Source organism: Phodopus roborovskii, unplaced genomic scaffold (genome assembly GCF_943737965.1).
Source record: "Phodopus roborovskii unplaced genomic scaffold, PHOROB, whole genome shotgun sequence".
Taxonomy (NCBI): domain Eukaryota; kingdom Metazoa; phylum Chordata; class Mammalia; order Rodentia; family Cricetidae; genus Phodopus; species Phodopus roborovskii.
In genome coordinates, this window is record NW_026126541.1 from 18,421,634 (window position 1) to 18,447,351 (window position 25,718).

The window sequence follows — 25,718 nt, forward strand, 5'->3', positions numbered from 1 at the left end:
TGCTGTCTCCTTTGCCCAGTTGTGCTATCCTCATGGGGCCCTGACTCGCGGGGCTCAGCCCACTAGGACCCCCAGGGCTTGTGTAGAGGTTCCAACAGAGCAACGCTTGACAGAGCCATCTGCTATTGGGAAAAGTCATCCTCTTTGACCGAGGGCAGAGCTTTGAGAGGGGATACCCACACTGCCAGTCAGATCACCCAATCAACCCTGATGATCAATGGGATGACAGATGTCTCAGCCAGCTCCCCCTCACATCCCGAGCCCAGCTCTTTAGAGCCCCAGCAAGTCACAGCTGTCCTTAGTTTGGGGGAGGGGCTTTGCCTTTTCTGGGGTTGGAGAGAATTCCGTCCCTCACTGGATTTCCTATTCATACCCACACCCCCAACTACACCAGAATAAGAAAAATCCTCGCCCATGGGACTGTGAAGCCCAGTACAGGTGGCAGGTGTCCGGGTGGTATTTTTCCCCTAAGCAGGTTGTGTGTTCTCTCTCTCTACTCTGTCCGTGGCCTTTTGATGATAGGACCAAATATTCCCTTTCATCTGTTTCCACCTGTCAGGTGTGGAGAAGGCCTGGCGTGCTTGGAGAATGTTTGCTGGATCTCCAAGACTCCCCACAGGCCTGCTTCCTCATTGGTATACCAGTAAAGGGGCTTGGGCAGAACCCCCCCTCCCAGTACAAAGTCCAGTCAGGACCCTTGTCACCCCGGCTGGCTGGCTGGCTTCCAGGGAGAAAAGAGGGGCTGCCATTTGGGGAGAGTGAATGTTAAGTGGACTAACCTGGCCTGGAGCTTTTGTAGTCTCTCAGGGATCTTCCCTCAAGATCCCAGGAGGGCCACCTGGGACTAAAAGCTTCACCAACAATTGATAAAGGACGTTGTTGGGGCCTGGTGACCTCTTCAGCCATCAGGAAAATCTGTGGTCCCAGGGAAGAGGGGGGCGGTAGGGGAGAATCCCTTTACTACTCTGGGCCAGCAGCTGCCTTGCTGAAGTGACTGATCTAAATGTGCACATCCTTGCAGAGAGGGGACAGGGGGGGGGGGAGAGAAGAGAGAGAGAGAGAGAGAGAGAGAGAGGAGAGAGAGAGAGAGGAGGGGGGAGAGGAGAGAGCACAGAGCCCACAGAGCAGGTCCAGCCTGCAACCCCTCCCTCCCCCAAGCCCCTGGCGCCTGAGAGGTTGCACCTTTGAAACTGTATGCCAGCGGCTCAGCCTCTGCTGCAGTAGAGGAGTGGTGGGGAGGAAGCGGGCGGGGGTCCGTGGGGCGGAGGGGGGGCGGGGGCGGGAAGAGTCTGGCCCTGAATATGTGCTTTTCGATTGATGGATGACTACCGGGTGTGAGCGAGCGAGCCAGCGTGTGTGTGTGTGTGTGTGTGTGTGTGTGTGTGTACGTGTGCGCGCGCACACGCGAGGTGCGCGCGCGGGGCCTGCCCATTTTTCCTGCTCGCAGCAGTCAGTTGGGAGCTGGAGTGAGGGAGAGGGAGACGCCGGCAGCGAGCTCTAGGAGAGGAGTCCTGCGCTCTCCGCTTAAGGCGCCTTTCCTTGCTCGGAGTACTGTCGGGGTCGCTGGGAGCATCTAGGTGCCACCCGGACCGCTAGGGCGCATCGCACGATCTCCCCCGGCTCTTTGGTGGCTCGGCGGGGATAGCACCTGGGGACGGCCCCAGACGGTGATGGTCAGCGGCTGCAGCCGTCTGGCACGCGAACGGGACACTGTGAGGGCACCATGGCGCTGACGCCCCAGCGCGGGTCCTCCTCCGGGTTGAGCCGACCGGAGCTGTGGTTGCTGCTGTGGGCAGCCGCGTGGCGCCTGGGGGCCACGGCATGCCCCGCCCTCTGCACCTGTACCGGCACCACCGTGGACTGCCATGGCACGGGGTTACAGGCCATCCCCAAGAACATCCCGCGGAACACAGAGCGCTTGTGAGTACCGCTCCACCGGTCCACTGGGACTCCTCCCCGCCCCAGGTTGCTCTCCCACCCTGACGCATCCGAGGGCCAGGGATGGGGTGGGAGACGCAAGACTGTTGGGCTCCGTAGCTAGTAGAGGAGTCAGTGCGCTGGTAGGTCTTTTGGGAGCCAGAAGCCAGGAGCGCGGCTGTCTCCAGGTGCGGGATTCAAAGGGTGCAGAACGGGTTGTCAGCCCATTCTCACACCTGCCCCTTGCGCTCTGCTTGGTGGCAGGCCCTTTCCACCGCACAACACTTTTATTCCGCCAGGATACCTGCGAATCAGTGCCAGAGAGCCTTCCTGGCACCCAGGAGAAAAGCTTCCCACACACACCAAGCGCAATGTCTCCTTTTGGACACTTGGGGCTTGGCTGGGTTCTGAGTGAGCAGGTGGATTTAGGCTCCCAGGGCTGGCTGCTTGGTGGTGCCATGGAGCAGAAGTTTCTGGGCTTCTTTCTATTCTATCCATTGTTTGTCTCCAAAGCCTTGGTAATTCTTCCCTTAAAGGTGTCAGCCACCTACCTCTCCTTCGGTCACCATCCCCAGGCCAGGCAGGCAGACAATGGGACCTGAGAGCCTTTTGGTTTGGGGTTTGGGGCATGTGACATTCAGTACCCTGTAAGGGTTGGATGTGTCCTGGACTAGAAGCCCAGGAATGATACTAAAGGCGAGAGGCGAGACGCTTGGCCTGGGGGCTCAAGGTTGAAGACATTGATGGTGACAAGTCTTAAAAACCACCATTTCTTTCATCTACTTCTGGATTCTTGAGGAAACTCCACCCTTTTCTAGACCTGCTGAACACAGTAGAGCATGTGTTTACAGACCTGTATGATGTGTTTTCTGTTTTCCTGCCGAATGTGGTCTGTGTGAAATCCCAGCATCTAAGAACACCACAGTAGTATGACGCCATGGGTCTTTGGGTCTTGCAAGTGGATTTCTAGTCACACACAGGGCCTTTGTACAGCTCTCAGAGGTGACTGCACTGGAAGCTTTTTATTGCTACTTTGGAAAAGGTTGCTTCTTTGAAGCCGGCTTCCCCTTTCTTCCCACACTCTTGGATGAGTGCAGTGAGCTCCAGAAAAGGTATATATATTTTGCTAACTTCCGAGCATATTTTCATGAGTTCCAGCTGGTCAGCGGCAAATCCTAGGGAGAACTATTTGATACATCAAACTCTGAAGTATTAGTGAGGGTGAGCTTAGCCCAGACTCTTTTTGGCTGGGTTTGAGACATTCCTGTGACAGTTTCAGGGACTTTGCAGTCTGCATGCAATGTAGTTGGGAATTGGTGCAGGCTCACACGTGAATGTGTGCGTGCATGTGCGTGCGTGCGTGTGTGTGTGTGTGTGTGTGTGTGTGTGTGTGTGTGTGTAGAAATTGGCAGATGGCACCAAACTGAATTTCCTCTAGGCAGCTTCACGGACCTGGAGAGGAATGAATGACCAAAGAGTCTGGAAGACCTCTAAGGTCATCGGTCACCTGATTGGCCTGTTCTGGATACAATTCCCATCCCCTGCTTTACCTGGCATGTTTCTGCTGCAGTTGTTACTCTGGCCGCAGCCTGCATGTGACACACACGGGCCCCTCTGCTTTGCAGCCTTAATTCTTGTGCACCGTTTCCCCCGCTACTTGAATGTTAGGATAGGGTCTGTTTTGACTTTCATGGATTCTGTAGTTCCCCCCCCCCCAACCCCCAGAGACAGTGTGTAGCCTTGACTGTCCTAGATTTCATAGAGATCTACCTGCCTCTGTCTCCCGAGTGCTGGAATTAAAGGGTGTGCCACCACTGCCTGGCTCTTTGGCCTTTTTCTAGTCAGTGAGATGAAGTGAATCCTGGGATAGGAGCAGAGTTGGTTCTGTGAATTATTGGCTGTGTTACCAGACGTAGTTGCTTTCTGTCAGGACATGGAGTTTGGGCTACATTAGGTTTTTGCTTCTTGGGAGGATGAAGGTAATGTGCTAAGTAAGCACAGGAGATGCCTCATGTTTATCAAGCCAGTACCTATCCTGGGTGCTGAGGCCCCAACAGAGAGTGAGCCTGCCTCTGCCTTCACAGGGCAGATGGTGTGAAGGATTGTTAGCTAAGAAATGTAAGGAGAGGCCAGGCTAGCCATGTGAATGGCCTGTGAGAACACAAGAAGCCCTTTTTGGGGGCCAAGGGGTTTCTCAGAAGATGGGGTGTGCTATTAGGATTTGTGGGTTTTGCCAAGTACCGGGAACACAGGCAGGAGTGATACCTGAACACAAAGCCTTCAGCTAGGAGTGGCTGGCCTGGAGGCAAGCAGTTCCCTGGGGGCTGAATCATGGTGTCCAGAGCCGAGAGGAGGCTGGGGTTGTACAGAGAGATCAGGAAGGGCCAGGAAAGCCTTTCTCCAGCTTCACATTACTCTTGGGGATGTGGGAGTCCAGGATGAACATCTTAAAGAGTGGGAAAGATGTGCTGGCTAGAGACCGGGCAGCGGCTCCCCAGGCTGGGAGATTTCTGTAGGCTATATGCGTGTCCGCTGAGCATCTTTGGTAGTAGCCCAAGGGCCCCAGCAACTTTATGGCCACATATTTTGTAACTCTGGGTTCACACCTGTTCTCCCAAGTGGGAAGAAACTGCTGTGGCTTTCTGTGGAGACTTCTGGGAGGAGTTTGTGGAAGGCTTAGCACGGCTGAGGAAATTGGTCCAGCCACAGAGGCTGAGGGCTGGGTGGACTGATGGGAAGGGATACTAAATAATTCACTGTAATGGAACCATTACAGTGACGAGTGAGGACTGGAGACCTGTGGCCAAGATCCTGCAAGAGTCACGTCTTTGTAGGGCCCAGGCTCAGAGGGACTCAGCCATGCTAGCCAAATGTTGACTTTCCCCCTTCCATCTTGACTTTCAGGGGGCCTCCCCCCTTAATTTAAACAATGGTTTGCACTAGACTATCCAGGAGTGCGTCAAACAGGTCTAACATATCCTGTCACTCATTAGGCTGTGAGATTTGCTTTCTTGCCCTTGTCTATGTCCTGTACCCTTTTGCTGGTTGGTCTGTCTCACTCTAGCTGCAGGCATGCTGCCAAAGTCCATGGCTAGCCTGGGCTGGAGCATTCCTTAGGGCTGGACGGTCACATTTATGATTTGGGGGACCCATTTAAAATCCATACAATGTTGGGATTGAGGCCAGGGGCTGAAACCACATCTGTCATCCAGGCCTGACTAGGTGAGCCACTGTGGGGGTCTTATAGCAGAGAACTGCTCTGAGCAGGGGACTTGGCCCTGGTAGGGTTGAGTCTCCTGCTTTCATAGGTACCGGTATGGTAGACAGCATGCTAAGCTCAGTGCTGGACTCTGAGCAACTTGAACAGAGAGCCAGTGGTGGTCCTTTACCTGCACAAGACCCTGTTGCTCACATATAAAGGAAAAATGGCAGCTTTGCAGGAAATATGCTGGAGTCTGGTGGCATGTGGCTGATGTCATCTTCCCTTGATCTGTGGGAATATCTCCTATTCCATAAGACCTTCACAAGGATTCACTCATAGCATGTTGGGTGCTAATACTGTGAGAAGCCCATGTGAAAGACTACAATGTTGGGTACTTGGAGGTACTTGCTGAGGCTCAGCCATGCTTCAGGCTGTTCTCCTGAGCTCCTGCCTCTCAGAGCAAGGGGTCATTATACTTGGGCATCTTTTCCTTTGTCCCCCGAACTTTGGGTACAGGGAGAAGGGACTGCAGGGTGGAGGGTCGTGATGGCATGACTCTAGTATCGCCTGTCTGGCGTTTTGTTAGTCTTGCTCTGCCTCTTGGCAGCTGGGGCATCCTGTGGGGTTACATTCCCTCATTCAACAGATAGCTGCCATCTACTGAGCTCTCTGCATTTTGCCTAGTGGAAGGAGAAACTGCCTCTCCCCAAGTTCCTGTCCAGCAGGGGATTGAGAAGAATAGCTGATAGGAGAATAAAGACATAATTGCAAATTGAGATAAGTGCTTAGGAGGAGCGCACTGCTTAAACCCCCAGTTTCTTGCCCATAAAGTGGGGGTAATGATAGGACCTGCTTCAAAGGCTGGGCCAGAGGATTGAACTCCATAATAGGCAGAGAGGTGCTGTGTGCCTCACAGAGCCTGGCAGAAAGCAAGTGCCCAATAAATGGCACGATTATCGTTGCTATTAACGTGACAGAGAGCTCCAGGGACATAAAAGGATTCGGAGACCACTCAGTGCTGGATCCCTGTAATACTTACCCTCTTCTTTCACCAGGCATGGCTGGGAGTCCTTCCTCAGTACCCTTCTCGATGTCATGCCAGGAGCTGGTCCATGCTGCGGAAGGCTGCAAGCAGGGGCGTCCATGCTCTCTCGGGGCCTGTGTGGGGCGGTGGGGACAGGCAGCCCCCGCGTTATCGGGAGCAGACGGGCAGGCGTTTGGCGGAGTTGCCGCCTCCAGTTCTGTGCCGGCATTAGCAGCTCGGCAGGGCTCTTGCTTAATGGGATTTTCTTCCCAAATGCTGTAATTATCGCCATACAAATACTTATTACCCAGAGCAGATGACGGCCGGGGCTTTGGGCAGTAGCCAGGGAGCTGGGCTGTGCTGGGGGTGGAGAATTGGCTCCTGTTTTTGATGGCGCTTGCCACCCCCTCCTCTCCTTTCTGGAAACCAGCCCGTGGCCAACAAACAGCTGTTGGGCACCTGCCGTGTGTGCATCACATCAAGAGAGGTCTGGGTACGGGCTGGTTCCTCTGGGAGCTTGTAGCGGGTCCGGAGAAAAGAATAGCACGCATGGACATCTGTAGGGACCGGGAGCACAGCAGCTTCCAGCACAGGCAGGCATCAGTGTGACAATGGCCTAGTTTGCATCCTGGCTCCATCAGCTGCCACCTGGGAGACTTCGGGCAGCTCGGCAGTGACTTGATTTCCTGGGACCAGTGATGACATTTTGCTTGTAGAGCTGTAAAGTTGAAATGAAATCACCCTGATAAAGGGCTTAGCCTATTGTGCAGTTTGCAGCCAGTGTCCCATCAGTGCAGAGATGAGGGTGATTGATGGGAGGCACTTGGTGATGGCAAGAGAGAGATGGGGGCAGGGCTGGAGTCAACTTAGGGTTTGAATCTGGAAGGCAGGTGGAGTTGGGGGAAGGGTAAGGGCTTTTGGGGACACAGAGTTGAGTCCCGTGGATTTAGGGTGGGTGGGGGCGGAGCACATCCACCTGAAAAAATTTTCAGGTGAATTCTAGGAAGGCATCGGTTCAGGGGGCTGAGAAAGAGAAGCTACCAGTGTGTGTGTGTGTGTGTGTGTGTGTGTGTGTGTATGTACTTGTATGTAAAAGCTTGTATTAATTTTTCAAAAAGTCAATGATTTTAAAATAAATCAGCAGAGTTGTTCAAATACCATCCAAGTTTGAGTTTAGATTATTTTGAACACTCATAAAGAACCCTTGTGCTCACTACCATATTTCATTTTGTTAGAAAATTTTTGACAGACGGGTCAGGAACCCCCGTGTCTCCTTTAACCAGGCCCATTCCATTCCATTTCCTTTCTTAACTATCTCACACTCATACTTAAGACATGGATGCTTGAATGCAGTTTTTAAGGCAGGGTCTCACTTTGTAGCCCAGGCTGGCTTTGAACTTATGATTCCACATCCTACCCTCCCAAGGGCCAGGGTGTCAGACATGTGTCACCACATCTGGCCTTGTGATTTTTTTTCCCTCATTTAAGAATAGGCTGGAGACCCTGTAAAGTTTAAGTATTTGTACATTTTCCAAAAGCAACAAATCTACCAAAATTAGAGCATTCAATAACACAATATTGTTATCTCTTCGGTAACTCATGTTCAGTTTTCATCAGCTGTTTTAGCAATGTCTTATCAACACTTTTCCCATGTTCAGACTCTGACCTAAGACCCCAGATAGCATTTAGAGGTCACGACTCTTCATCTTTAATTGGGGTGTCTCCTCTGCCTTTGTTCTTTTTGACTTTGACATACTGAGGACTACAGTCCAGCTATCAAGCGGTGTGACCTTCAGCTTGCCTGTATCCAATTGTTCCTCAGGTTACATCCCATTTTAACTAAGAATTCTAAATAAGTCACATTGTTTCCTTCTTTGTGTCCTGTGAGGAGAAACACATGTCAGTCTGTCCTGGCATTGGTGACTTTATCTCTGATCCCTAGGTCCGTAGATGTCAAGGCTCATCTGTTTTCTTCTGTGTTAAGTAATTTCTGGGAGATAGTTTGAAGCCGTGTGTATAACTTTTTCTTCAGAACTTTGTCTGGGGCTTCAGACCCAGTAGCTGATTCCTGGCCGCATCTTTTCTTCACTGGTTTGCTGGTAGGAGGGGATCTCCCCCATAAGAGACATATGTTACCATTTTACTTGTTGGCATCTAGTTTGTTACCATTACTATTTGATGCTGAGAGTATCTCGGATTATGCTGGTGGGAGCCGGTGCAAGCCCATCTGGTGTCCTGTTGACAGGTCCCTTTGAGCATCTGCCCCAGGGGTTTTGAGCAGTGAGGGGTAAGTATGAATGGAGTTTTCAGGAATTCTGCCGCCACGCTTTGGTGTGTGGAATAATTGGAATGGTGTTGAAGGGCAGCAGCGGGCAGTGCGGAGAGTCAATTATGTGATGTCTGTGTCTGGGATTTTGTCATCATTATTGCTATGGCTTTATTCTTTTTTTTCTTCAAATTAAAAGCTTTTTCTCCCAAAATGGTTTTAGTTGATTTAATTCATGAAATAGTTGACTGAATTAGAAATTTAGATGGTTCTACATTTCAACCACCTTCCACCAATGCTAACTTTGTAACCACAGTGCAGTTAGCCAATTGAGAAATTAGCATAGCTATGATGTTATCATCCAAGCAATGGGCTTTTTCTCCTCCTTTTCACCCATAAATGGCCCCCGAATCCCAGGGGTCCACATTGTATCTCGTTACATCTCTCCTCAGTCTCCTTCAGCCTGGGGCAGGCTTTTTGCCCTTTCATAACTTTGACTCTTTGGAATGATCATTAGCTAGTTACTTCGTGCAAAGTTCATTGACTTGGTTGTCTAGTTATCTGTCTCTCTAGTTTTTGAGGCAGAGTTTTATCATGTTTTCCTAGTCTGGAACTTACTATACAGATCAGGCTGGCCTCAAACTCTCAGAGATCACTGTCTCCTGAGTGCTGGGATTAAATGTGTGCATCCCATGCCTAGCTTGTTTAGTATTTCTCATAATTTGGTTGAGTCTGTGCATTTTTGGCAAGAATATCACAGGGGTGATGTGTCTTTAGAGTGTCTTGTGGGCAGGTACAGCCACACGGTTTGTTGCTGGCTAACCTGCACCCCCAGGTTAAGATGATGTCTACTAGATTCCTCCTGTAAAGTGACTTTCCACATTCAGGTGGTGGGGGATGGGGTGGTGCTTTGAGACTGCACAGTGTCCTGGGTTTCCTTAAAGTGTCAGCTATTTTAGCATTGATCAATGCATCTTATCTTCGATAATCATTGTCCAATTATTATTTTCTCTTTCCCCAATCTTTCTATATTTATTAATTAAATTCTTTTGGAAGGAAAAGCATAATAATATGCTTCCCCTTTTTGAGACAGGATCTCACTATGTTAGTTGTATTCTGGAACATGCTATGTTGTCCAGGCTGTCTTCAAACTCATCATGTTGCTATCTCAGGCTCCTGACTGATGGGTTGCAGGCAAGCACCGCCAAGCCTGCCTTCTACTTCCTCAACAGTAGCTTGTCCGGGGACTACCTTAGGGTTTTGCTTTCCCAAGGGCACACAGGCCTTGTGCCATGGACCATTCTATCCTTGGTATCTGCAACATGGTACTCAAAAATATATATATATATATATATATATATATATATGTTTAATGAGTTCTTTTTATTTGGACGATTCCACTCTTGATGAGACAATTCATGGGTTCTGATCTTTTCTTTAGAAAATAAGGCCCCAGTGTCAGACTGAGTGACAGCCCACAGAGATGCCCATATCTATTCCTTAGCACATGCGACCTTACTACCTTACAACTAAACTTAGTAGATGGGATTGAGGCCACGAGACAGTGGGGCTGGGGTGAGTGATCCTGGATCACCTGAGTAGCTCTGCACTGTCAAGGGTCCCTCTCAAAAGGAACGAAGGGCAGGACAAGACTTAGAAAATGTGGTGATGGAAGTAAGAGATTAGAGGTCGCTGAGGAAGAGTCCACAGCCAAGGTACATAGCCAGTGAAGTGTAAGGAGGGGGCAGTCTCCTGAGGTGCCCAGAGGGAGGCAGCCTTGAGTGCATCTGCTTCAGCACCGTGGGAGGCAGTGGATTTGGGGCAGTTTTGGCTGCTAGGTATGCGATTATTTTAACGACCATGACAGATATTCTCAGTCATCGTAGAATTTCCACAGGGCTGAGGCTAGGCATTGGAGAGGCCCAGCCTGGGAGAGACTAAGTCCAGTCTAGCACAAAATTCCCATTCCCAGGCTCATCCCAGACATGTTGATTCTATAGTCTTTGGCAAAGGCGATTTCAGATTTGGGGTGCACAGAACGAGATCTGGAAGTGCTGCGTGCTCCGGGGTCTCCTGATGAAGGAAGCACCTTTGAGGCCTCAGGCGGTGTGCCTCTAATTCTAACCCACACCGAGAGGACTGGGGATGAGCCGGTGTCGAGGAAAGGGTGGCACATGTGGGAGGAGCTATGCTCTGGGTGGGGAGCACCGGGTGGAGCCAGGGAGGAGGATGAGGACGGTAGGTGAGGATGAGGGCCGAGGCAAGCTGCTGGCACGGAGGCCAAGATCACTGCAGCCTGGGACTAACAGCTTCCTAGAAGGAAAGAAGGCAGGCGGGAGCAGATGGCGGGAGTGGGGGGGGGTGGGAAGCCTGGGTGGGAGAGGGCAGCCTAGAGGAAAGTCAGCAAGGTCCCAGAGAGTTGCTTGCTTGTGTTATAGCAATGGGGAGGCAGGGACATTGAGGGGTGGAGCACAGAGCGCAGGCAATAGGTCAGAGAGGGGTGGATACAGAGCTCTACTTGGATGGTGCCTGTGGTCGCCCTTTACCTCTCATGCCAGACTCAGGCTAAGATGCTTTAGAGCTTCATCTACACTCTGTCTTACTCAGCAGTACTGGGAGAAGATCTTACTTTAACCAGCTTCGCAGAGAGGTGGGGCCATCTGCAGCAGGGACAGGACAGCTGGCTGCTCAGTGGTTGGCTGAGAGTCCCTGAGTCATGGGGCTGTGAGATGTGTTTGTGTGTAGCTTTTAAATTTGACTGGAGCCTGCTGTTCTTCAGATGTTAATAAGGCTTTCACTCACCCAGCTCTACCCAGCACCTGTCAGTGCTTAGCACTGAGGCCACAGTCGATTCCTGCCTGCGTGCATTTGGGGTAGACTCAAGTTACCAGCTGGCACAGGAAGGGGGCGCCATCTCATCCAGAGGTGGAGGGTAGTGAGTCGACTCTGTGGCTACAGGGAGGTCAACCTCAGGGAGCCAGTGACTGCCAGTGTGGAGTGGCTACTTGGGAGGATCCTTGCTGCCTAGTGCTTGTGTGTAGGTAGCTCACAGGAGGGGACTGCCAGATGCAACACCCCAGTAATGAAGGGACCAGTTGACGTTTGACTCTCAGAATAGAAAAGTACAAGGGATTGGAATTGAGTTGGGCCCAATCCCTTCACTCCTACTGGGATTGCTACCATTAAAAAAAAAAAATTCCCAGACAGAAAGTAACACCTGTTGGTGAGGACATCAAAGGAATTGGCTGCTGTGCAAAACCAGACGGCAATTTCTCAAAAATTTAAAAATAGAGTTACTGGCCAGGCGGTGGTGGCACATGTCTTTAATCCTAGCATTCAGATGGCAGAGGCATGTGAGTCTCTGTGAGTTTGGGGCCAGTCTCATCTATATAACAAGCTCTAGGACAGTTAGAGCTACATAGTGAGACCCTGTCTTAAAAGACAAAGCAAAACAAAAGACAAACAACTGCAGAGGTTTGAATGAGAATGTCCCCTATATTAGCTCATATAATTCAACACTTGGTCCGCAGCTGGTGGCACTAACTGGGGAAAACTCTCCAGAGGTGTAGCCTTCCGGGAGGAAGTGGGCTCCGAGAGCTCAAGAACTCTGTTTCTAGTTTGCTCTTTCTGCTTCGTGCTTGTGGTTTAAGATGTGAGTCTTCGGCATCTAGGCCAGTTGCTCATACAATGGAGCTGTAAGACAAATAAACCATCCATAGAAGCCTCGATCATGGTGTTTTATGGTATCACAGAAAGCAAACTGATAATACTGCATGACTCAAAAGGATTGAGAACAGACACTTGAAAAGCTATTTTGTACACTTACATCCATGTTCATAACAACATTGTTTCCTACGGCCGAAGGCCAATGGATGCTCAAGTCGTAAATACACACAGCAGGCTATCATCCAGCCTCCAGTGGGAGGCTGTCCTACACACTGCAGCAGATGCGCCTGGGGGAACCCTTGTGGCCACCTGCTTTCACCAGCAGGGTTCCCTTGTTCACACTGGGCTCATCTAGGAGAGCAGAAGGCCTGGGAGAGACGAGGGTGTTGTCGGGGGCACACACTGTATGTGGAATGTTCAGGATATGTCCATCTGTAGAATATGTCAAGTGGAGGAGGGAAACAGAGGATGGCTGAAGCCAGCACTCCTGGAGACAAATCAAGTTAAGGCAGATCCACCCCTGTGTTCTAGAAAGCCAGTAGAAATAGGTGTCATGTGCTGTGCTTGACCATGGAAGAGGTCAGACAAAACAAAACAAAATTTATCCAACCAATAAACAACTTGGGGGTGTGGCATCAGTTGGGACTCCTTCAAACCCCTGAAAAGCAATCCCTGATTTGGGCTGTGGAGTAGAGGGTGATTGTGTCTCTGGGAGAGGAAGGTTTGCTACCAGAAAGTGAGTTAGGCGAGGGAGGGCAGGCTCAAAGACCGCCACGGGGCTCAGGGCTTGGAGTCTAGTGGGGATGGGGGTTGGGAGCACCTCAGGCACAATGGGGAGCTTATAATACATGGTAAGGAGGTTTTGTCTTGACTCCAACAGTAAAGGCGGTAAAGGGTAATTCCAGGACTTACATGGGGATCCGATTCACAGCTTGAAAAGACTCCCCTGGCTGTGGCTTTTCCAACAGAGACTAGAGGAGAGCCAGAGTGAGTGTGGGGAGTCCTTGGCATCTGCAGGAAGCTGGCACAAGGCTGAAGGCCTGAGGCGGGCTCTGCAGGCAGCTAGACCCACTTGTAGGTGGCTGGCCAGGCGCTGTGGGCCTCAGGACTCAGGTTAGCACTGAGGAGGCATGCCCCTCAGCATTCCTGCCCCCAGGAAGATTCCAAGGGAAGAGCTGGGCACAGCAAGCCTCACAGCAGGTTTACCTCATTCCCAGTGAGAGCTTCCCATGACCACTGCAGGCTTGGGCCATCACGGTCCCTAGAGCAGCTGGAATTGCATGGTGGGGTGTTGGTAAGGAAGTCCAGGGAGCCAGAGACAGCAGAGACTGGGAGGAGCCTTCTGAAGTCTAAGCTACCTGAGGACTCTCTTTGTGTTTTCACAACCCCCCAGATGCTGGTGAGTATCCCTGCTTCCTGAGAGGGTTCCAGAACTCCTTCTGGTTTGGTTTTCCCTTACATAGCTTTGCTTCGGAGACTTTTCTCCAAAATCTTTTGCCATTGAGATTTTTCCTTTAGCCCTGAGGCTGAAAGCTGCCCTTGTGGGCACACCACCTGCTGCTCTGACTGCAGTGGTCTTGAAGCGGTCCCAGCAGCACGTCCCGGGAAAGGATCTCCATGGCAGCACTGTGGGACTACCTGTTGGAGGACCAGAGGCCACAGTTGCCCTGCTGAGGCAAGGGTTTGAGGATCTTGGGAAGTTCACGTCTCTGCTAAGGCCCCTGTGATATTTCCAAGTCACAGCTGCCCTCAGACATGGGAAAGAAAGGGGTTCTCACTTAGATCTGGCCACTGAGAGTGAGGGTACATTGGGCAGGTGCATTGGGAAAGCACCAGCAGGGACTCCTGGGAAAAGCTGGACTTGGGTTGATGTGTGAGCCACAGGCCCTTCCCTAGCTTGTGTAGTCTTTTTACGTGGTGATGGAGTGCTGGTTAGGACATGAGGAGGAGGGACCGGCTTGAGGTGTGTGCCCCAGTATGCTCACCCTCTCAGGGAGATGGGAGACACGCAGGAGCCAGGTATAATCCGGACTCTCTGCCTGACAGTCCATCTCCACCTGCCTTAGTGGGAATTCGATGCTCGGGGCTTCCTGAGTCCCGTGCTGGCCCTGTCTCAGGCAGACAAGTCCTAGCGTTTGCCTTTCCTCTGTTTTTGTCAGTGTGCACTGGGAATATGCTATAGCTAGCTGCCTTATAAAATGAGGAGCCCCAGTGGTGTAGCAGAAGCCAGAGGCCTCAAACCGGACCAACAACTCATAGCAATGGACACTTACAAGGAGAGATGCATGGACTAAAGGGTAAACCGTGACTCAGCAGGGCACGCAACAGCTTCCATGACGAGATTCTTCTTCTTTTTTTAATCTTTATTTTTGCTTCCTTTCATTTTTCTTTTAAATTTGTTTTTTTGCGGGAGGTTGTAAGGGCAGAGGGTAGATGTGAAGAGACAGGGAAATGAATGGGATCAGAATACATGATGAGAAATCCACAAAGAATCAATAAAAGTAAAAAAGAAAAAGAATCGGTCTTAGCAAGTTTTTCTGAAGATCTTGTAAGGATAAGGATTGCATCCAAAAAAGCAGACTTGAGAGAAAAATATTCTAGAATATCCATGGAGATTATCCCTAGTGATTATTCTTAGTGATGTGTGGTTTTCATCTTCTTTCTTTCCCAGGAACTTGAAAAAAAATTCACATGTCACTAATTTTTAAGTTTTTTAAATTAACTTTTTTCATTTAAAAATTCTAGTAAAAATTTAAATGAAATAAGTTGTATACTATATTGGCTTATAAAAATTAAAGTGCAGGAAAGTAAGCAGAAAAGATAGTAAAGTCATTTTATTTCTCATCACTTAGCAGTTATAGCTGTTACTATGAGGCTCCCGGGTGCACAGATCTGTGCATGTGTGTGAATGTACAATGACCACATGAGTGGCTTTCATGGAATACAGGCTGTCTTGTAACCCACACGTGTTCTGTGTCATGGCAGCTCTCTTGGTCATCAGACCCATCTGTAGCTCACAGTATGCATTTGATTTTCTGCGTGGGCTGAAATTCAACCAAGCATTTTTCTACAGCCGACCATTTGAGTTCTATTCATAGATTGGTGGCCATTCTAGGGAAGAATGTTTAGATCAGTAAGATAAAGCCTTGAGGTTGACAAGAGCTGTCACACGGAGAAGATGTTTCTCACAGCAGTGAATAAGAAGGGGCTTGGTTTTTGGGCACTTGCCGAAGCTCTGGCAACTTGGAAGTCACTGAAGCCCCCTTTGATCCTACTATAAAAGGGGCGGGGACAGGGAGTCCTAGGCATAGAGAATGACGGGTCAAATGAATTACTGGTACTGTCTTGTCAGCTTTGATTGGGCCCTAGGGTCAGAAGGTCACAACTATGGGTTCTGTTACCTCTAAGCTGTTGTCTTTGGGACACACCCAGCACCAGAGAATTGCCTTCCCTCATCCATCAGGTGGTCATGATGGCACTAAGGTTCCTGGGGCGTGTGGAAGCAAAGAACACATGGTTCTTAGGGAAAGCGCCTGGGAACCCTTGTCCAGACCGCACGTCTCAACACACTCCAGGGCAGTGTCTTGGACTTGGTTTGAGCTCATAGCCATACCTGGAACTTTTGGCCACTGTTTGGTTAAGTGAGAAGAATGGTTTACAGGTAAACAGGGAGCGTGTGTGCGTGTGTGTGTGTGTGTGTGTGTGTGTATGTTTATGTGCGGGTGCACGTGTGTGTGTGTGTGTGTGTGCGCATGCATGCACACGTGTGCATGTGCATGTGTATGCATGTATGTGTGTGTTTGGGTGGGGTATTTAGGTTGATGGAAAGCATACAGATGATAGTGACAGTATGGCTCCTGCCTCAGGGATGGATTAGATGCTGGAGAGGACAGCCGGGGTCTGGATGTGTGTTGCTGTGGCTCAGACAATGCCACTTTCTGGTACCGAAACTTTCTGAGAACTTTTTGTTTGGACTGGCCTGGCTTCCTGAGGCTGAGCAGGCCCTTTGGGAGGAGGAGCTGCTGGGCAGAGACTGAAAGAGCACTAGGAAGCTGGGTAGGAGAGGGCCATCCGGCCTCTGATGTAGGATTTGTGTCTAGCATGCCAAGCATGCCAATGAAGATGCCCACCAGGGTCTGTTCTAGTTTCTGTAGGTGGGCCTAGGGAAGGCAGATGTGACCTTGGAAGGGAGGACAGGGCAGACACCGGCGTGGTGTGAGAGAAGGAGACACAGCATCAGAAGGTCTGGCCTCTGGGGATGGGACGTCAGGCTCCTTGGCCATGCCCTCCTGCTAGCTGCTTCAGGAATGGCCTCGCGGGCTCCCGGGTGAGCCCTTCACTGGCTCCTTGCTTTTTCTCTGCTTGCTCTCTCAGGAACTGTGTTTGCTTGAACCCATAGCCCCCAACTCTCAGCCGTCTCTCAGTCATCTCAGACTTGGGCTGACTCAGTGACTCTTCCTTAAGTTTGCTCCGTGCCTCCTCTGGGCAGGCCTTTCTTGTCTTGAGCCACTCAGCTCAAGTCTCACGTCCTCAGTGCCCCTGAACTGCACGTCCCTCCCCAGCTTCTCCCGCCAGCATATTGTGCACTGCCACCCATGACAATACTGCAGCGTGCCCAAGGACAGACATGGTCTTTACCTGTTTATGCTGGCGTGAACCCCATGAGGCTGTCACAATCAGCACCCCTCATTTTATGGGTAGGGATTCTGAGGTCTGGCTGGGATACCTAGAATGCCTCTGCCATGGCCTATTTCTAGATTCTTCCCCTCCGTGACTTATCTTTCCATCTAGGTGAGTCCCCAGAGGGGAGCCATGCTTGAGGGATTCTGCAGCCTCAACAGCAAGTCAGTTTACTGTTCCTGCTGCAGGAATGGGGGCTGCAGAGAGGCTCCTGCCTGCCTGCCGGGCTTCTTGGCTGGGAGGGTGAGGGGGTGCTGAGCTGAGCCAGGAGGAGGGGAGTCTGAGCTTAGTGCTGGGGGCTCGGGCCGCTCTTCTTACCACGTCCCTTTCCCCTTTGTCCGCCAGGGAGCTCAACGGCAACAATATCACCCGAATCCATAAGAATGACTTCGCTGGGCTGAAGCAGCTTCGAGTGCTGTGAGTATGGGCTGCTGTCCCCCATGGTCTGCATCCGTCCTCACCCCCAGCCTTGGGTCTCTAGATGGAGGTCTTGATGGGAGTTTGAGAGTCACAAGCTAGCCTAGGCCTTCTATTGTGGAGCCAGGAGCCTTCTGAGTGAGTAGAGGGAGTGATGTTGAGCATCCTGACCCAGAGAGGCTACTGCCTCCCGCAAGGCTGAAAGAATGTGTGAGGACTTGGATGAAGCAGTCTTGGCCGTTTCTGTCTCTGGGGGAGGAGAGTCTATAGATCTCTGCTAGTTCAGCCTGCTCTGGTGTTGGGACCTAAGGCACAGATAGGCTTTGCTCAGGTTCTGGAGGCTGAGGTGCTGGATCAGTCCTGATCAGGCTGGGACCTCACGTGGCCTGGCTCCGTGAACACACAGAGAGGACTCGCTAACCCCTGGGTATCAGGGCCCACCCAGATCGCCACTCACTTCACACTGTCCCTAACAGTCCTGCCTCCAAACACACCGCACATCGGATGGGGGCTGGTGAGGAAGCGCAGTGCAGCAGTTTGAGGGGTGGGCGATGCAGTGCAGTCCACCATGTCAGAAGGGCTTCTCAGCTCCTCGGTGAGGCCACAGGCCCTGGTCAACAGGGTGATGAGAAGAACACAGGCCTGACTTTACTCGGGAGTCTGAGAGTGGAGATCCTGGAAGTGGACGGCATAGCCCTGTTAAGCAGTGGGCCATCCATAGTGCCTGCCAGGCAGGGCAGACGCGAGGGGCTCGTGTTGGCCCTCCATCCCCCTGTGCTTTGCTGGTCTTGGGCAGCAGAGGTAGGAGGCCTTGGCACCCAGGCATCTTCACCACCTCAGTTAGATTTGGGGGCCCTGCCCTATCCGGATGTCAGGAAACCCACCATCACATATGCAGAGTCCCTCACCTCCCACTCAGGATAGTACAAGGTTCAGAAGGGCACACGTCACAGTTCTGGGGGTCTTTGGGATGTGTGGGGGACCTTGTGGATAATCCTCTCTGAGATGGGGGTGCTGAGTTACTGGAGTCTGCTGCTCCAGAACTGACCCACATTGACCACACTTTCCTCTTCCCATTCTGGGGAGTCCTCCTCTCTTTCCGGAACTCCTCCCACAGGCCTCCAGCCGACAGAAAAGAATACTGTCCTGCCCCAAACTCTGCCTGAAGCCCATTCAGGAACATGCAATCCATCTGCTTGGGAGTGGGGAGGGAAGAACACAGCAGAAACACTCCTTCAGTGTCTCCAAAGTGATCACACAGCATCCCATCTCTCGGTGACAAATGCTGCCCACCAGTCAGATGCTCCGAAACAGAGCATGTTGGTGGGGGAGATGCAGAAGCTCATGGAGCCAGGTGGTTGGTTGGCCTGGCACCCCACTCCATTCTTCAGCAGATGGGCCTAGGCCGAATTCGGTGCAGACAGCGGGGGTGTTGTCTGGCAACTCTAGCATTCTTGCTTATGTGTGGGCTCTGCCCAGTTAGTATGGCTTTCCTCTGCCATGCTGGCCATGTCTCTGGGATGCATGCTCTGGACCGAAGGACCACATGTGCCTCGGAAACCTAGCACCTTCTTCAAGCAGAGTTGTGAACCGTGCCACACTGCTCCTGCCAGGCGGTGCTTGCTGTGGAACCTGAGTTGGGGAATTTGTGAAGTTGTAACCACTTCAGCTAGAACTTGGATCTACATGGGGCCCGGGAAAGGCTTTGGTCCGCATTATGAGCCCACATTGCTCTGGCAAAAGCTAATTGGTCCTAAGAGCCCCTGTTTAGCGTCCTGCAGCTGTCCTGTCTCTTTGCCTCCCAGGCAGCTGATGGAGAACCAGATTGGAGCTGTGGAACGTGGAGCTTTCGATGACATGAAGGAGCTGGAGCGGCTGTGAGTATAGGGCAGGGGCTGGGGGCGCTGCTGGGGTTGCAGAGAGGCTGTCCGCAGGCCTGTAGTAAGGACTGAGGTGGGAGCATCCCAGCCTCACCCTGCCTGATAGTGCATAGAGATGCTAATTGAGAGAAAAATGGGAAGGAACCTCCATTCCCATGCACAGTACAGCCCTGCCCTTAGTCCCGGAACACGTGATGGCAAATGTCCTCACAACTGGGATCCCTCCCACCTGTCTTTCCTGAGGTGTGGCTGCCATTCATTGGTTTTGCGGTTCATAAAGGAAGTCACTGGTGTGCTGAGCAGGACTGCCAGGGAAGTCCCCAGACTTGCTGTCTCAGGTACAGGGCCACAGTACAGCAAGGAGGAAGTAGAGGCATGCTCGGAGCTTGCACGGCTTGGTCCTGGGTGGGGCTTTCAATTTTGAAAAAGGTCGTGGTGATCTTTCTGCATTCACATTGGTGTCAATGAATTGGTGGTGGTGATGGAGGGGGGTGGGTGGGCTCTCGCCTCTTTATGGCGGTCAACCTTTTGGTGCTGCAAAATGGTTTGGATGCAGATGTTGGGTGGGGTAGTCCCAAAGTTCATATTCTTTGACCAGAAATTTCATTTTATATTTAAGAACTGACCAGAAAAATGGCTGGAAATGAGTAATTCTGGATATTCTTTGCAAATTACCAAAAATTAGAAATAGCCAGATAAGATACAATCAAGACTGAAACACCATGGACCCCCCACCCCCACCCGGGATGTGATCACAGTGCAGATTAGGCAGAAAATGGAGGAATGTATAAATAAAATGAGAGAGAGGGAGAGGAGAGAGACAGAGAGACAGACAGACAGACACAGAGAGAAAGTGTAGTAGAGGAGACCATTAGCTTAAGAGGTGAGACAATGGGGTTTTCTCCCTTGATGGTCTGTCTCACAATTACAGCTAATACTGAGTGCCTTCCACCGCCCTTGGCCCTGTAGCATGTCATCTAACCCCGAGGTAATGCTCCTGCAAGTGGCATTCCACAGAAGAGAGACCAAGGTGCCTAGAGGCTAAGCCGCATGTGCAGAAGAGGGGATTAGAACTGGATTGTTTTGCCTTCAATGCCGAGGCTCTTAATGAGTAGGGCCTAATTAATCTCCCTCCTTTCATTTTTATGTCAAAGAAAAGAAAGCATTAGACAACGAGAAAGGGTGAGTTTGTCCCGTTGTTTCTTGCAGCCCAGGAACCCCCTTCCCACCCCAGCCTTAAACTGAGCAGTCAGCCATCCAGTGCTAGGCCAGATGTTCATTCCTGTGTTTGCTTCCTTTGAAACGCTCACAGTAAAATACCTGGCTCTGAGGGCCGGGCTTGGGTCTAATCCATCCCACCCGGCTTCTGGTGCTGCCTGGCCGTAGAGGAGATGAGAAGGCCGGAGTGGGGAGGCCCGGGCTTGGCAGAGTCACCCTCTCAGTCATGACTTGCCACTCACTGAAGACCTTGTCCCTTCTGTCCGTTTTCAGCTCCGTTTCTCGGGGCTGGGTCACCAGCCACTTCACCGCAGGCTGTTATTCTATCTCTGGGGGTGTCAGGTATGCACTGTGCACCCCTTCAGTGAGCAGCCAGCGCAGTGGCCATCTGCTCAGATTTGTGGGAGACCATGGGGATTGGTTTGTGAAAGCTGTTGGACGTGGCAAGCCAGAATAAAAACACCCAGATTGTGAACATAGCATTTTCAATTAAAATGGAAATGTGCATTTATTGGCCTCTTTCCCAGCCTCTCCCCCTGAAGAATTTCTCTATTCCTTTTAGTATGAGACAGTGACTGGGGATCTGTATGGCTTTATTCATCCAAACCACACACACAAACGGTGTGCTATTTTTTTTTTTTTAATTTTGGTTTTCTTGAAGGTAGAATGAGATTTCTTTTTAGCACCTTGGAAGCAATTTAGGTTGAGAATGAAATCTTTTCTCTGAATTCAACCACCCTTCAATTGGCAGCTTTCCTTTTTTTTTTTTTTTTTTTTTTTTTTCTGCTCTAAGATCTTTCCAGAGCAGCCAATGTAATTTTCATATAGATGACTCTCGCCCCCATAACATTTCATTTATTTGTGAATGAAATTGATTGAATCACATAACCCTGCTTCTAAGTACCTGTGGCATAAACAAATGACATAGGTGGTTCTCACAAGCAGTTAGGAAAAGTGTATGCAGAAGCTGGAGTGTGAGGCCCTGGAAGCCATGAGTCTGAGCCATGGCTGGAGCTGGCCTATTGCACAGAGGTCACAGAGCGTGCTTAGTTGCCTGGAAAGTCAGCTATGAGGAAGTGAGGCAGGATGGGAGCTGCAAAAATGCTAACTTCAGAAGCCTAAAGAGTGCTTGGATAATTCACGTCCCTCTTGGCAGCTCTCAACGATGCCAGCAAGCGGATCTTGGGCACTGGTAAGAGCCAAGCTAACACAAGATGGTGGCATTGAACATTTACTCTTGGGGTGGCTGCAAGGAGGAAGGCTGTGCTAGAGTGAGAGCATTGTTGTTACACGAGAGGAGGAAGCCCATCCTTCCCTCTGCTTTTGTCCTGTAAGGTGATGTCTAGGAGTGTCTGTCTTAGTGTCAAGAGTTCCAGAAGGCTAAGTGACAGGGAGCCCTCAGCAGCTGCTTTCATTCTCAGGTGCCCAATGTCTCTTACCATAGTGGCTCCCTCCTTTAGTGTCCTTTGGTTTTAAGTTAGTCATTGAATTCCCTTCCCTTCCCCCTTCTGAATGTTTTCCAAACTTGAAGCCAGAAAAATGAGAAAGTCTTGGGGGAAAACAAAACAAAACTAAACCTAGCAATTACCAGGCAGTGTAAATACCGGATTAATTTATTGGACTGGGGATAAGGGACTGGGGGAGATCCAATGTCAGCTCTTGTTGCTTTAAGGCTTACGTTGGTAGACCCCTTTCTTCCAAGCCAATGATTTGTTTCCCTAGGAGCCTGCCCTTTCAAGTCAGTTTCTTCCAATTGGTCTCCTAAAGCTGTAAATCCGATGTCTGTCCTGTGCTGGAACATGGAGATCCCCAGTGTGGTGACAATGGCCTTTCTCATATATCAGATGAAACACGACCTCAGAGGAGGTAGCCATGGATGAGTTCCTGAGGGCTGCACAGAGTTCAGCCTCGTCCTGTCCATCCAGAACATTTTTTTGGCTGAGCTGGCTCATGGCAGTCAGTGAGAGAATCCCTTGGGGGACCTTCGTGTGACATGCTGTGCCGATGCCTTGCTGGAGACTGTGTTGCAAGTCTCTCATCTTTTAAAAAACTATCGTCTGCTATAGTTTCTCAAAAATTAGACGGTGTCCTTTGCTGCATTCTAGATTCCCGTGTTAAGAGATTAGCTATGTTAGTTTGGAACAGCAAGTCTTCCCAGGGCAGGTCTGGGTCCTTTGGTGTTCTGTCTTCCCATCAGGCAGATCCCAGACCCAGCCTTCTGGCTCCTGCCTGTGTGTACAGTGCCACCCTCTCATCTGTCCCCAGAACAGCAGTTCTTGACCTATGGTCGCTGCCCCTTAGGGGTTGGACTACCCTTTCACAGGGGTTGAATAGCAGATATCCTGCTTATCAGATATTTACATTATGACTCATAAGAGTAGCAAAATTACAGTTAAGTAGCAAGAAAATAATTTTATTGTTGGGAGTCGCTACAACATGAAGAACTGGATTAAAGGGGCAGAACTTTACACGGAGGTTGAGACCAACTGATCTAGAATATCGAAAACTATGAAAGCACTACTTTAGGCATTAAACATTAAAGTGTGGCTGGGGTACAGCTCGGTGTTCTAGCACTTTCCTTACATGCATAAGGACCGGGTTTACCCCTCAGCACTGAAATAAAGTCTCTACTGTTTGGCAAGGAAAAAAAAACTTGAGTAAGGGGCACACTGGTGTTTGAGTGTCTCTCTTCCTGTAATTTGAGTTTTTTTTTTCCTATTTTGTTTTTTAAAGTACATTTGTTTGCTGTTTTGAGACAGGGACTCTCTGTGTAGCCCTGGCTGGCTTCAGAGTCACAGAGATTTATCTGCTTCTGCCTCTGGAGTGCTGGCTGGGATTAAAGTTGTGTGACACCATGCCCAGTGCCTGAGCATTTGATTTTTTTAAAAACAAACATTCTCTCTTCCTTCCCTCCCTCCCTCCCTCTCTCTCATCTATCTATCTATCTATCTATCTATCTATCTATCTATCTATCTATCATCTATCTAATTTCCTGATTTTTTGAGATAATGGTCTCAGTCTGTCCCAGGTTGTTCTGGAACACACTATGTAGCCCTGACAACCCTCAAGTTCACGGTGATCCTCCTGCTTCAGCATCCCAAGCGCTGGGGTTAAAGATGTGCACTTCCATGTCCACAAAAAGCTTTCATTTTCATTAATAATAATAATAAATGATGTCTTCTTCATTTTGGAAAAAATGAACAGAGCAAACAATAAAATAAAAAAATAAAAATAAAAAACGAAAGCTCGGTCAGCCAAACAGAAATCAACACTGCCTAGACAAGCGTGGACAAAACACCAAGTTCTTTGATGTTTAGCCACCCTACCCCAATAGGAAATTGCACATTTCATACGGTTAAGGATCCAACTCACAGTTGGGATTATCTGGGGGTCAGAGTTTGGTGGCTCATGAAGGGGACAAACAAAGAAGGTCACTCTTGCTGTTTAGTTGAGGGCTTATCCTTCCTGGTGCTGTGTAGCTGAGTGGCCACTCACAGATGAGCTGTATCTTAGAGAAGATGCCTAGGGGGCTCCGCTCCGGCCCTACTGGGACTCAGATCCAGATGACTTGGAATGCAGGGCTCTCTGGCCTCTGGCCATCTCTTGAACACTCGGGTGACTCTCACCTCTCCTGTTACCTTTTCCAGACGACTGAACCGCAACCAGCTACACGTGTTACCTGAACTACTGTTCCAGAACAACCAAGCTCTATCCCGACTGTGAGTTACACATGAGGGTTGCTGCCTACCCTGAGGGGTGGGATGGAGTCAGTGGCCCTGACCTTGGGCTCATGTTTCCTGCTGGCAGGAAAGGCTTGGGCATTGAAGGCCAGACCTTTCTATAGAAGTCTGTGTGGGATACTTCTCCAGGCAAGAGTTTGACAGGGTTTTATCCGGCTACATATGTTGCTGCTGGTGGCAGGGTGTCCTAGGGGTGGGTGTTCCATACCTGTGCCCACAGTCTGCTGTGGACATCCTTACATCCTTGCCACTGCCTTGGGTGCCTGTCTTGGGGTGGATGTTTATTCATTCCACTAAACACTTTTAAGCCTATTTCTATTTTCAGCTCTATCTACCTTTAGGCTTATTGTTCAGTGAGTATATTTATTACAGCGGTGTAAAACCATAGCTTTATTAGCTGCCAATGCACTTCTTCCAAGTGTAAAGGATACTGGCTAATTGTTGCTCCACGATTCTCATGTTTTTGAGTTGTTTTAACATCTATTCTGTTTTGTGGGATCTGCAGTTGGATGGGGTCTTTGAGACTTACTAGGGAGTTTCCAGTGTAATCTCCAGCCTACACTCTAAGCTTAGCTAACTCCATGACTGGGAGTTCATCACTGGACTGAGCTCTTGCTTGTCAGAAAGTTCTTAGCTTTGAGCCTCTCATTTGTTTTCTGATAACATATTTCCCTTAATTTTTATTTCTGCAACTGCTTAGAACAACCGTGTCTTATTTGTTTTCTAGAGGGTTGTTTGAATTTTGAGTTGGGAGATTTTTGAGTCCTCTTAATGGTGGTTATTAACAATCTTGGTAGCACTAGGATGGGGGCCTCTGCATGGGGTGGGAGGCAGGCTGGGAAACAGTACATCAAAGGTCAGATGGTCCTGGGTTTCTCAGCGTGACTTTGCTGGGAGCCAGCGTTTCTTCCTGAACTTTGTAAACTCCCAGCTGAGCTGGGGTGTGCATCCATGCTTGTGGGTGGCCTGCCATGGGTGTCTGTGGTGTCCCTGATCATGCTGGTTCCTCCGCAGGGAACTCCGGCACCTGTCACACGTGGCTGTGAGAAAGGCGGTGTCTCAAAGCCTCACTGCTGTAGAGACAAGGTTGGAGAGGCAAAGTGATACCCTTGGAGTCGACATGAAGCCCCTTTGACTCCTAGCCCAGCACTCACTCTGCATGTTTCATGTTTCAGTAGGAATTTTGGAGCAAAGGTCTTCCACACTTTAACAAATATTAAGTAACCAGACTTCATAACCAAACTGGCATATGGAAATCCACTCAAGGAGGGAAGAACCGAAGGAGAGGACCCTGCTCTTGGCACTCTCCTGGGCTGGGAGCCAGGGAGGCCCTCAAGGTCTCTCTCTCTCTCTCTCTCTCTCTCTCTCTCTCTCTCTCTCTCTCTCTCTCTCTGTGTGTGTGTGTGTGTGTGTGGTTCCCAAGTTCTACCGGTAGAACATCTGAATGTTTCCTGCCTGGCCTTCCAGGCATCGGCTCCCTTGCTTGGCAGGAGACATTGTTGTTTATGTAGGGCCAGAGCTGGCCCTGGGTGAAGGGAGACTGTGTCCAGCTCCTGTCTTTCGCTCTCACTCTCTCTCTGTTTTGGTGCTGGAGATGGGTAAATTCCATCTAGAGTGTTCTGAGTACACACTCTACCACCAAACTATACCCCAGCTTTTTCATATTTCTGAATCTCCGCTGGCATACAAGTCAGTAGGACTCGGCAGA

The 25,718-nt window shown here is 50.2% G+C and overlaps 1 protein-coding gene across 1 annotated transcript in view; it reads left to right on the forward strand.

Moving 5' to 3' along the window:
- Positions 1-1,368: 1,368 nt before the first annotated feature.
- Slit1 (slit guidance ligand 1) overlaps positions 1,369-25,718 on the forward strand; it is a 140,958-nt gene continuing 116,608 nt past the window's right edge. Inside the window, exons 1-4 of the mRNA XM_051199724.1 lie at positions 1,369-1,920; positions 17,101-17,172; positions 18,978-19,049; positions 23,918-23,989. Of these exons, the coding sequence (XP_051055681.1) occupies positions 1,724-1,920; positions 17,101-17,172; positions 18,978-19,049; positions 23,918-23,989 (413 nt within the window). The 5' untranslated portion in view covers positions 1,369-1,723. The remainder of the gene's footprint in view (positions 1,921-17,100; positions 17,173-18,977; positions 19,050-23,917; positions 23,990-25,718) is intronic.